Source organism: Canis aureus, chromosome 2 (assembly GCF_053574225.1).
Source record: "Canis aureus isolate CA01 chromosome 2, VMU_Caureus_v.1.0, whole genome shotgun sequence".
Taxonomy (NCBI): domain Eukaryota; kingdom Metazoa; phylum Chordata; class Mammalia; order Carnivora; family Canidae; genus Canis; species Canis aureus.
Window position 1 is genome coordinate 71,311,780 of NC_135612.1, and position 12,979 is coordinate 71,324,758.

The window sequence follows — 12,979 nt, forward strand, 5'->3', positions numbered from 1 at the left end:
CGCCCCCCGCGCATCCCTCCCTCCCCCTCCTCCCCCTCCCCCTCCGCCCTCCGCCCGCCGCGCCGCCTCCGGGCCCCCGCGCGCTGCAGCCGGCGAGGAGCGCGGCTCGTGGCGGGCGGCGCGGGGAGCTCGGGGTTGCGGGCGGGGCGCCGGGGCGGGGCGGGGAGGGGCGGGCGGGCGAGCGCGGGGGGCGCCGGCTCGAGGGGGCGCGGCGGGCGCGGTCCCGCCCCTGCGTGGCGCTCGGCCCCCTCCGGCTGGCGCGCGGCTGCAGCCTGGGCTGGGCGCTCGCCCGCGCGTCCCGCCAGCGGCTCCCGCGCCCCGCGCCCCGCGCCCCGCGCCCCGCGCCCCGCGCCCGGGCATGTAGCAGCGGCAGGCGCCGCGGCGGAATATGGGCGGGAACCACTCCCACAAGCCCCCCGTGTTTGACGAGAACGAGGAAGGTAAGAGCGAGGGGCGCACCCCTGCATCCGCGGCGCGGCGCGGGGCGTCTGCCGGGCTTGGTCCTGGGTGCCGCTGCCCCGCGGGCCGGTCGGACTGGGGGCGCGGCCCAGCCCTCCTCGGGGAGCGCAGGAGGAGCTGCCCTGGGCGCGAGTCCCGGTGCTGCCCGGTTGCGGCTGCCCCAGCCCAGGTCCCCAGGGCGGGGGGCTCGGGGAGGCGGCCTGTGCGTGTGCGAGTGCGTGTGCGTGTGCGAGTGTGCGTGTGTGTCCGCGACGCGCTGGTCTCCTGCTCGGGCACGCTCCGCGCCGCTCGCCCCCCTCGCCGAGGACAGCCGACGGAAACTTTTCTCGGCTAAACTCCGTGACTCCAGGGAGGGCGTCCCGCCTGCGGCAGCCGCCACGGAGGGCTGGGCGGGTGGTCCAGCCCCACCTGAACTCCAGGGCTGCGCTTCTTGTGGCTCAGCTCCCGGGAGCTCCGTATTTGAACTGGCAAAACGCCGTTTCCATCGCTGTGTGTTCTGGGCAACTCGCTTAACCTCCCGGAAACCTTTGTTTCTTCGCCTACGAGATGAGCCTTAGGACACCACCCGCTGCCTTAGGCTGCCTTGGGCTACGGGGTTGTTTGAGGCTTAACCACTGGTAATCCAGTGAAAAGTGCCTTATAAATAAAATCAGCTCAGTATTGTTGGTTACCTGTTAACTCTGCCTTTAAAAGCTTGGTTTCCTAATGCTGTGGGTTCTGCTGCCTTCACCATGCCCCACAGAAGAGCTAGGATGTACTGAGCACATACTCTGTGCCAGGCGCTGGTCTAGGGCTTTAGATGTGTTCTCTCTCATTCTCACAGCAACCGAAGGAGGTGGATACTTCTGTTGTTCCTTTTATGCAGTTGAAGGAAGGGATGCGGCCTAGTCACAGGTCCTAAGGAGCAGAGCTGGCTTGGGGGTCGAACAGCCCTGGAGGGAGTGCTTCTCATCACCATCCGGGCATAGGCTTGTGGGCACAGATCATGGTTTCTAGAATGGCAAAGGCTGTGGGTGGTAGTCACATGCTGGTCCAGACAGCCCCTCTCAAAAGGATACATGAAGACAGCTAACCTAAGTTAAGTGGGTCAGCCCCATTTGGTTCTTTACCCTAAAGGAATACCTAGTGTAGTAGCACTGAATAATCCATGACCATTCATGATGATAAGGATGGTGAGCGGGGCCAATGTAGACATCTGGGCACCCAAGGAGACCGGAGGCCTTCCTGGTTCTTTAGTCTGGGGCACAGGCAGGTGGGGAGTCAGGCATGGACAGATGGACAGAAGAGAGGTAGGCAGGAAGGTGGTGGAGGCCCTTGGGTGTCCCAGGAAGAGTCTGGACACCATGTAGCTGAACCTGTCCCCAGCCAGGTTCACGCTAACTCTCAACCTCTCCATGGAAGTCAAAGTGATCTTGACACTGAAGTCAGTGTTAGGTGTGCTGTCCTATGGGACAGCCTGCTTGGGGTGGCTCTGGGCCAGGCTCGCCCCTGTGAAGCACTTCTGTCCTTTAAGGTTACACTCAGGGCCGCTCAGATCCTAGGAGAAGATATATACTCATTGACAGGTGGAAAGCTTGACTTGCATCAAAACCCTTCTATTTGCAACAAGTCAGGACTCTCCTGATTTGGTCAAGGCATCTGCATTCGTCTACTCAGGCTGTTGTAACACAAGACCACCAATGCTGAAACGACAGAATTTGTTGTTGGTGGTGGCTTCAACAACAGAAATTTGTTTTCTCTCTGTTCTAGAGTCCAGAAGTCCAAGATTGAGGGGCTGTCGGGGTTGGTTTCTGGGGAGCGCTTTCTTCCTGGCTTGCGGATGGCCAGTCTCTCCTTGTGGCCTCCCATGGCCTTTCCTCTGTGGAGGAGCTAAAGAGAGCACTCTGGAGTCTCCTCCTCTTCTATGAATATCCGTCCTGTCAGATTAAGGCTCCGCCCTTATGACCTCACTTAATATCTCTATTCAGGCCCCATCTCCAGATGTAGTCACACTGGAGGTTAGAACTTCAGCATAAAGTTTGGAGGTGGCAACCAGAGCCCTTAGAGAGAGCCTTTTCGTGAAAGCCACCGACTCCCTTCATAGAAGAAAGCACAAACTTCCATATCACCTCCAATTAATAGGGATTGGGTTCCTGGTTCTAGCCTGGATCAAAGGTTGTACTTTAGGTAATTTTTTTGAATATATTTTTTTAATGGAGTTCAATTTGCCAACATATAGTATAACACCCAGTGCTCTTCCCGTCAAGTGGGTAATTTTCTTAGCATTTTCTTTCTCTCATTTGCAGAGAAATTTGCCTCCCTTATATTGACAGCTGTCTCTATCCTCTCTATCCCAGAAAACATGCTTTAAAATGTTAATTGGCACAATAGTTACATCCGTTGTGGCCAACCTTTGGATTTTCCTGCTGCCGTTCCTCGTTCCCAAAGCATACTGGATCCAAGGTTAACTGCCTGTTTCAGGGTTCTTAAAGTACAAGGTGAGGACTTGCCTCATTTTGCCAGCTTCCAGCCCAGTGAAACATTAACTTGTTTGATTTTGCCAGCATATCCTCATATATTTTCCTGTGCAAGTAAAGCACTGTGATTTGCCACCAATGGATTCATTTATTCTATAGGCATTTACTGATGATCTTTTTTGTGCCCATCCCTGTGGAAGGCAACAGGAATATTCAGGAGATGAAGGCAAAAATCCTAACCCTCAGGGAACTCCCAGAGCCAATACATACTCAGGACAATGCAGGGAGCTCAGAGAACTATGGTAATCTAGAGGAGGGTCCCTAACCCGGGGCAGGGAGGAGGGGCAGAGAAGACTTCCTCTTAGCGAGGAGTCTTGTGCAAGTGGCAGGTGTTTCCACTAAGGAGGAGTTGGTAGAGAAGTGAAGGGTGTGTTAGAAGGAGGGAACAGAATGTGCAAAGGCAGATGGTAAAGAGTCAGCAGGGATCACTGTGGGGAGGACTTGGGGGGCAGTTAGTACTCCTGCAATGTGGAGTGTGTGGCTGGAAGGCACGGGGGTGAACCCCAAGTGCTGGACCAGCCTTAAAGGGCCAAGTGGCCATGTGTTTGGACTCAATTGCATAGGCATCTGGAGTTGCTGAAGAATTTTAAGCAGGGGAGTGACATGGTCCAGTGCACGAACATGCTCTCCCAAACCAGAGGTGTTGGGTAGTTGAAGATGCAAACACCTACCTGGGCAAAACAAGTCTGGTTTGTAAGTGATTTAATACTAAACCCTAGCTGAAAGTTTGCATTGCATGGCTGTATCATGCCCATCTACCTCCTAATGGCAAAAGTTTAACCTGCATCCAGCTAATATTAACAATTAACTTTCTGATGCGGTGCATGGGCTCCTTTTCGTACCTGATTGGGAATCATCACAACTCAGCCTGGGGAGGTCTCAGAATCTGCATTTTTCTAGAGAGGTAACTGAACTGAGGACCCCAGGAAAAGCCCATAGCCTGTGTGTGGATGAGCTGGACTCACACCCAGGTCTGTTGAACTCCAGAGGCAGCACCTAACCGCGCTCTCCCTGCTGCCTCTGGAGGCCTGGGGCAATTGTAACTGCCCCAGACACGTGTGGCCCTGCAGAATGAGCCCAGCACTCAGGCCAGGCTCCACCACCCCACCCCAGGGGGCTCTTTGCACAGACCTTGACAGGAAGATTGTAACAATACATTCTGACAGCACTTGCTCGTTTGCAGGAATCACCTCACATGCCATCTTCAAAAAGCATTTGTTGGGCAGTCCCATCATAATCCAACCTCTGGGAATGAAAGCAAAATCCTCTCCCTTTCCAAATTCGTGTCAAAATTGCATTTAAGTTGTTTCTCCCCCACACTGTCCTTATTCACATCTAGACATTTTTATATAATCGGACACCTGCTGCAGATCCAACGATTTCTGCCTTTTCTCTTAGTATTGTATTTAAAGTGGCTCAGGTTGCCATGGTGTCTTCAAATCAATATTTTAATGGGCTGTAATATGCCATCACCACGGACTATTGTAATTTACTTAAATATTTTCTTATTGTTAGACATTTAGGCTATTTTCATTATTCCATCTTTATAAATAATCTGCTTGAAAATTTTGTGCATTTTCCCCTTCTTTTAAAGGAATTCCTGGGACGCCTCAGTGGCTCAGTCGGTTAAGTATATGACTCTTGATTTCAGCTTAGGTCACGATCTCAGGGTCTTGAGATCAAGCCACGCATTGGACTCTGTGCTGCGTGTGGAGCCTGCTTAGGATTCTCTCTCTCCCTCTCCCGCTTGTGTGTGTGCAGGCACGTGCATTCTCTCTCTCTCTCTCTCTCTCTCAAATAAATACATTTTAAAAAATAAAGTGCAAGGGGAGGGATTATTGGATCAAAGGGATTGAATATTTTTTAGGGCTCCAAAAACGTAGTCAAAATTTATGTTTCCAAAGGGTTTTTATCAATGTTCTATAGATTTATGGCCTACATTCACACATTTGGGGGTATTGATTTAACAACCTCATCACCAGTTCTGGGTATTCACATTTTAGAATGTCATACATTAAAGGGTCGTTTAAAATAAGTGTTATTTCCACAGTATTATTGGACCAGGTAACTTGATGTGTGGCTTAGAACATGAAAACATCTTCTTGGTCTAAGAAAATCTACAAAAGTTGCTTTCCTCTGGAAAGATTCAGACACCCAACACAATTAAATAATTACCCCTTAACATTGTAGTCATGCTTCACCTGGAGACAGTCTCTTGAACCTGAGGTGTCTCTGTCATTTGTGATTCACAAAGTGTCTGACATCTATGCTGCAGGGTTCACCCTCGATTTTGCCTCAGCTCTTTTAGTACTTTAGGCAAACTCATTCATGTTACACCTTGGTTTCCATACTTGTAACAATTGTGGTTTGAACATAAGGTTAAACCAAAACTATCCTGAGGTGGCTCGGAATTGCATAGAATATACTTTGCCCTTATAATGAGAGTCTGTACAGAGGTAGAAAGTGGACAGATGCCATGTAAGGGATGTGGGTTTAGGGGGTTGGTGTTCATACCCGTATCAGGCATCTGCATATTTAGTACAGGAGTCTAGGATGTAAAACTTAGATTTTAAGAACCATGCCTTATTTGAAAATGCGTTTTGTCTTCTACATGGGGGTAAGGGATGCTTAAGAAAATGGCCATAAATCAGTATGAGATTGTTTAGTGGAACTGAGTGCTAAGATCATCTCTACTTTTCAAAAATCATAGAAAATAAGTATGATTTTTATAAGCTTAAAGTTTGTGTCAGTCATCTCTATAAAGTCAGACATACGTATACAAACTACTGTATTCCACTGATTCTAATGCACTCATTTTTCCGTGTTTTAGCTCTCTGATATTGGGATGCAGTTTCGCCAGTGTGGTATTTGTGATGTGGTTTCATTATTTGCATGTGGTTATTGCTGTTCACACTAGCATGATATATAATAGGTCGGAAAGAGCTTTTTCAAGTGATTAGAAAGAGACACAGTGTAGACTAATTGGCAGCATTTCCTTCTTGGTGATACACAAAACAAAGGTGTGTTTAATGTGGATGCCATCTGAGATTAGGTGCAAAGTGGCATGATAGATGAGCCTCCTTCTATTAATCAGCAAAAAGTCTTTTAAAGGGAATTTTAATTGGCTCTGGTCACTTCTCACAATCTCCATCACTACCATCTGGTCTAAGCTATGGTCATATGTTCTGGTTAGATGATTACAGTAGCCTCCCTAACTGGTTTCCTTGCTTTTGCTCTTCCCCCATTTAGCATCACCTCAATGCAGCACCAGAGTGATCCTATACCAGTGTGTGTGGGGCATGTCATTCCCTGCTCAACCTCCTCTCCTGCCCCAGTAGCAAGTAAAAGCAGAAGTCCTTAGAAATGCCCATCAGGCTTGGCCTCTCTGTCTCCATCTCCTTCCTTTCTCTGGCCTCCCTGCCACCCCTCAGACACCTGGACAACCCTCATCCTGTAGCCTGGCACCTGTTTCCCAAGCCTGCAGTGCTTCTCCTCCACAGTCCACTCCTTTACCTTTGCCGTGTCTTCACACAAATGTCACCTTCCTTCTGAGGCCTTCACTGACCACCCTACTTTCAACGGCACTCCCAACCCACCTTCCTGGCCTTGCTTTGCAATTCACAGCAACTATCATCATCTATCATACTTTTTATTTTACTTATTTCATTAGATATAGTTTGTCTTCCCCCAGATGATCACAAGCTCCCTTAAGGTAGAGATTTGGTGGGATTTATTCACTGCTGTGTGTCCAAGGCCTAAAAGAACACCTGGGACACAGCAGATGCCCAATACATTTTTGAAGGATGAATGAATAAGTGAATGAGTGAAGGTACACATCTGGTGGAAGCAGGTTCTCACAGTGTCATCAGGAATCTGCCTCCTTGGAGTCTCTGCTCTCCTTTGTGTGGCTTACGGGCTGGCTGTCTCATCATTGGGCCCCTATGGTCTGGAGGCTCAGGGCCTTGGAGCTCTGAGGATGGACAAGGGAGAATCTTTCTTTTCATAGTCATGTCAGAAAACAATCCCAGTGTTCATTCTGATCAGTTCTGGTTAAGTCCTGAGCATTCTTTAACCAATCACCAGATCACCATGACTGATCTATGTGGCCAGGCTGGGTTGACTGCTCACCCTCCGATCCCAGGGATGGAGTTGGCACTACTAGAGGCATGTGGACTAAGGAAGTCTATGAAGCGTTCTCCCGAGGAGTACTTGGGAGATCAAGAGAAGAAGGGTAAGTGAAACAAACAGAAGCACCCACAGCAGTACCTGCTTTACTGTGTTCCTTGAAACCTGGCTTGGAACCCTTTGGCTCATCTCACGTAGTCATTTGATTACATGTCCGTCTTCTGCACTAGACTGAAACCTCCAGATCAGCAAGCATTTCTGTTCCACCTTTGTGTCTGCCAAGCCTCGGACGGGGCCAGTGAAGGCACACAGCAGCTAATGGTTGAATGAGAGGTGAAAGCAGTCCTTAGTGGGGTCAATTTCCTGCATTCCTCTAGATCCACAGACTATTGAGAAGCAAATGCAGAAAGTTCACCCTTATCACCACTAAAGTTGGTTTGGAGACAGTGCCTTGGATTTGAGTCCAGGATGACCTTTCAATTGCTGTCCCTCAGTTTCACCCTTGGGAGCTTACTTGGGCAGACTGGAGTCTACAGAGTGGATTCTGTACTGCCAGCATCTCGGCAGCTCCCTGTTATGCACAGAGAACTCCTGAGAAATTTCCCCAAATGTAAGGATGAGTGGGTCTCAAAGGCTTGCATGTCATGATGCGGGATATCCCTTCTCTTGCCTCTGAGAGAGAAGGTGGAACTTGTTTCCACTGTTTTCTGGGTAAGACAAAATTCCTGATTTATGGGACAGCAGAAGGGTAGAGAGAAGGGAGGTGGCCTTCCCACAATATGAGCTGGAGTGAAGAGGGTGTTAAGATGGAAACAGGATTTATGTTGAGTCTTGAGGGAAGGGTTTAAATGCCTTATGAGAAAAAGGATGGGTATTTTAGGAGGATCAAACAGCATAAGCTAGCACTGAGCTTAGGCATTTTCCTGAGAGAATTGGAAGGAACAAAATATTCTTAGCAATACTCACTTGTCTAAAATCTGGGCTTGGAGCAATTGCAGATGGAGATGGAGACACTGCTCTAGAAAGAGCAGCGAGGGTCCCGACAACCCCAGGGGAATAGTCCCATGCAGAAAACAAAGGGGCTTACTCTCCTTTGCAGTAAATCTCGGAGTTCCTCAAGACTGAGCCCTTGGGCCTCTTGCTCAGCCCTCTCTCCTGTCTCCCTGCTCATCTTATCACCCCTGCATGCTCAGTCACCGGGCATCAGTACCGGTGCAGTCAGGAGACAGAAGCCACACTGGTTTTCAAAAAGAGAAAATGTAATAAAAAGAATTCATCTAGTAAAAAGGCTAACTATGAAAAGGAGTCGGAGAAGACTCTAGGAGTACAGAAGTAGCAGCTCCAGCAGAACGGCTGCTCCTTGCAGGGCTGAGGGTGAGGGAGCACGGAAGGAACTCAAGACCTGGAAGAGGACCCCCCCCCCCGCCCTACCCGCTATCCGGCCAGGCTGTGTTTCAGATCTCTTTGGAGAGGGCCTGGTGGCCAGAGGAACAGGCAGGTACTGGGGGGCAGAGGAACTTTCCAGAGGGTGCAGCTCGTCCATGAGTGCCGCTGAGGGGAGGTTCACCGGGCCCCCTGCACACCAGCCCGCTGACAGATGGACCAAGGGCTGGAAGAAGGGAAGGGCCCTTCCTGCTGGTCTGGCAGTGCCTCTCACGCCCTCTGTTGGCAGTGCGGGGTGTGAAGCCAGCTGGAAACAGCAGAAATGTGTTGGGGTCCTGCCCCAGCATCACAAAGCAGTGGATTTGGAGCTGAGGATCGTATATTAATAACTGGCATGTGTTTCTTTTTCTTAACAGTGACTCAGTAATTTATTTCCTTCATTCATATTTCTCCTCTGGCCTCCAACTCTATGTTTCTATATTTCTATATGTAATTCCACTTGGATGTCTCAAAAGAATATCTCAAATTCAAAACAACCTTAGGGTCCCTGGGTGGCTCAGTTGGTTGAGCGTCTGACTCTTGATTTTGGCTTAGGTCATGGTCTCAGGGTCATAAAATCAAGCCCTAGCTGGGCTCTGTACTCAGCTGGGAGTCTGCTTGTTCCTCTACCTCCCCCTCTGCTCCTCCCTGTGTGCAATCTCTCTCTCTCTCAAATAAAATAAAATCTTTATTTATTTAGAAGTTTTATTTATTTATTCATGGGAGACACACAGAGAGAGGCAGAGACATAGGTAGAGGGAGAAGCAGGCTCCCTTCCGGGAGCCCAACGTGGGACTCAATTCCAGGACCCTAGGATCCGACCTGAGCCAAGGGCAGATGCTCAACCGCTGAGCCACCCAGCCATCCCTAAAATAAAATCTTCCGAAAACAAACAAAAATCCCCCCAAACCCTTGAAGTAATCTCAAACTCATGTGATTCCAGAGTTTCCCAGCTTAGTGTATAATACCATCATCTATCCAGCTGCAGAGGCCAAAATATTTTGTGTTTTCTTCAGCCATTGCATCTTCCTTTCCCCCATAAGTCCAATGAGGCATCTGGCTGTGTTGGTTTTACCTTCTAAATTTCTCCAAATCGTTCCAGCCGCCATCACTGCCACCTCCACCCTGTTTGGCTTGGTCATGTCCCACTCATCCTTCTTCAGGGTCCCCTATCTGATTCCCAGCCTGGGTCAAGACTCCTGCCCCCCTCAAACTACCTAATTCTCCTTCATTTCATTTATCACAGGGCTAATTCTGCATTTATTCATGTGAATACTTCATTTGTGTCTGTCTCCCCATGAGATGGGAGTCTCTTTGAGCACAGGGCCCATGGCTCTTGTAGTGTCTTGTCCAGGTCCCACTGCTTTACAAAATGTCTGTCCTCATAACTACTTGACCTTGAGCAGTTTTCAGAAAACACAGGGAAAAATAACTGTGTAGCGTAGGAAAGGTAATAGGTTCCTTCCCGGTGTCAGAAGAAAAATGCTGTAAGAGAGGTATGGTTAACTGGGGATGTTGTGGCTTGGAGATTTTAACTCAGTGTCTTGGGTAGTAACCTTGTGGCACTGTCACTTCTCTTTGTGTACCTGGAAAGCTCTTTCCCTCATCCCAGTCTTTCCCCAGCTCCGTCATTGGCATCCCACCTGGGGAATTTTTTTTTTTTTTTACTACAGCCCTATATCCCTGCACTGTTATTTATTTAATACTGTTTTCTCTCTTGATTGATTTTACGTTAACAGAACCTTTTACCAAGGAGCTTTCTATTTCCAGCTCAAATTGAAAATGGATGGAGACTTCTGTAAATAGGAAGCAAGCTAAAGTAAAGTAAGGTAGATGCAAAATAATGATGTTCATTGTGGCCATGTGTACCTTTTTTTAGACTCTTTGCTTGTGACTTGTTCAGTGGATATTTTTTGAATAGGTGTATAGTGGATGAACTGTCAGTGGTGTGGACGGTGGTTATGTGGATGCAGGGCTTGCCTGGCTCAGGTGCTGGCCTATGTGTGGGAAGCTAACAGCAGGTTCCTGAGGACATGCGAGCACCACACTTTGGCTCCCATGCTAGAGCTGCAGCCGATGCTGTTTCAGCCAGTTCCCCTTAGAGATGGGCATGGGCCTCTGGGCTTGTGTGTCTCTGGGGTACACCAGGCCCCCTGCCCGGCTTTATCATGGAGTCTTCCAGTGGGACAGCCCCTTACCTATCATAGTGGTTAAGAGCACCAAAAATGCTGTAAGAGAGGTATGGTTAACTGGGGATGTTGTGGCTTGGAGATGTTAACTCAGTGTCTTGGGTCAGACTGCTTGGGGCTCCATGCTGGCTCTGCCACCTGCTAGGTGGGTGACCTTGAGTAAGTTTCTTTTCCTCCCTGTCAGTTTCCTCCTCTGTAAAATGGAGATTAAATGGGCCTTAATTCATAAAGCGTTTTGAGGAGTGAGTTACTCTATGTGAAATCCTTACTACATACTCTGGCACATAATAAAGACAGTGCTAGGCAAAGTTTATTAAGTAAAATTACATTCTGTGACTGAGGGAGGTGACTGCAAAGAGGCTAAAAGCAGAGATTTGGGAGTTACCATAGGGTCAGTCTCTGATTTGTCTGTGTATTGTCTATGTAACTGCAGGCTGGCAACTTCACCTTCCTAAGCCTTAGTTTCCTCCTCTTGAGAATGGGGATATGACTACACGGTTGCCACGGGAACAGAGTGAGGTGATGTCAGCACATGGCAGCGTAAGATAGGTCATGTATGTAGAGGGATGTCGGATGAGAGCCACTCTTTCCTGAGCCCAGAGAAGGAGGTGTTCTGACTTCCCCCAGGCTAATTGCCAGGCCTTGCTGTCAGGAGGTTCCTTCCCATTTCATTCCCCTAGGAAACAGACTGTTCCGACAGAGCCTGTTTTTAGTAGGTTGACTCTGGCAAGTCATGTGGAACAGTGACTGGGGAGCAGGTGTCTTTTTGCTGGTGGTCAGTGTCATTGACATGGATCAAGCTGCCTTTTGAGTCTTGTGTTGGCTAAATCCTTACAGAGGGCCTAGGGACTGGAATGGGGTTTTAGGGAGAATTAGATATTGGGCTCCTGTCTTAGAAAATGTCCATCCCTTTGGCATTTGAGGGGAAAGAATAAAAAGTTTTCTGGATGCTTCATGTCATGGATTGAATTGAGTCCCCCCAAATCAGTAAGTTGAAGCCTAACCCACAGTACCTCAGAACATGAGCTTATTTGGAGACAGAAATGCAATGAAGTTAAGCTGAGGCCATTAGCGTGGGTCCTCATCCAATAGAAAAGGGGAAATTGGGACACAAACACAGACACACACATAAGAAGAATGCCATGTGAACATGAAGACGGAGATTAGGACTTTCCATAATTCATCTACAAGCCAAGGAACACTGAAAATTGCAGGCAACACCCCAGGAACTAGGAGGGAGACAAGGAACAGATGTTCCCTCACAGTCGCAGAAGAAACCAACCCATGATGGCATCCCTTGATCTTAGATTTATAGCCTTCAGAACTGTGAGGGGATAAATTTCTGTTGTTTTGAGGCTTCTGTTCTGTGGTATTTTGTCAGGGTACCCCTGGGGAAAAAATATACCTAGTTTTACCATTATATAGTAACTTCAATGTGTCATTTCAGATGAAGCCCCAAACTAGGTCTGGGAAGTGTTTCCAGAAAAGGCAACTTTTGAGACCCATCCTTTTTCCCAGAAAAAAAGGGGAAATAATGTAAGGTGGAAGGAAACTGGGAAGATGGTGTGAGGAAAGGCTCTTCTGGACAGAGGGGGCTGCATGTATGGAGGCAAGTTGGGTAGAGAGAATTAGAAGGGATTCAGTACCCCAGAGTTAATGGGGAGCAGGTGTGATAGGGGAGGGGGAAGGCAGCCTTAGAGATGAGACAGGAGACTGAGGCCAACACCAGACATTCAAGAACCTAGAATGTCACGCTATGTGTCTCAGCTCAGGCTGTTGCAAAAAAATAACCCACACCAGGGGCTTAAACAACAGACATTTATTTCTCATGTTTCTGGAGGCGGCAAGTCCAAGATCAAAGTGTTGATGAGCATTTGCTTTGTGTTTGCAGACAGCTGTTTTCTCAGTGTATCTTCACCTGGTGGAGAGAAAGGGAGCTCTTGTCTCTTCCTCTTCCAAAGACACTGATCCCATCCTAGGGGCCCAGTGTTCATGACCTCATCTCCCCCTAGTTACCTCCCAAAGGCTCCACCTCCAAATACCAGCCCACTGAGGGTCAGGGTTCCAGTATATGAATTTTGTGGGGGCACAATACGCACAGGTCTGTAACATTGAGGAATTTTGACTTCTATTCTCAGTCGACAGGGCTGGCTACCTAATTTGTGGGACTCAGTATGGAAGAAAAATGGGTAGGGGGTGGGGAGTGTCCCTTGTGCAAGAATCACAAAACTGCCATTGAAGGTACAAAAATATAAAGCTTTTTTCTTT

General features: G+C 48.6%; 1 protein-coding gene across 2 annotated transcripts in view; it reads left to right on the forward strand.

Moving 5' to 3' along the window:
- Positions 1–317: 317 nt before the first annotated feature.
- Positions 318–12,979, forward strand: part of STK32B (serine/threonine kinase 32B) — a 387,142-nt gene continuing 374,480 nt past the window's right edge. For both annotated transcript variants that reach the window (XM_077878608.1, XM_077878617.1), the window contains exon 1: positions 318–440. In XM_077878608.1, coding sequence (XP_077734734.1) covers positions 389–440 — 52 coding nt within the window. In that variant the 5' untranslated portion in view covers positions 318–388. The remainder of the gene's footprint in view (positions 441–12,979) is intronic.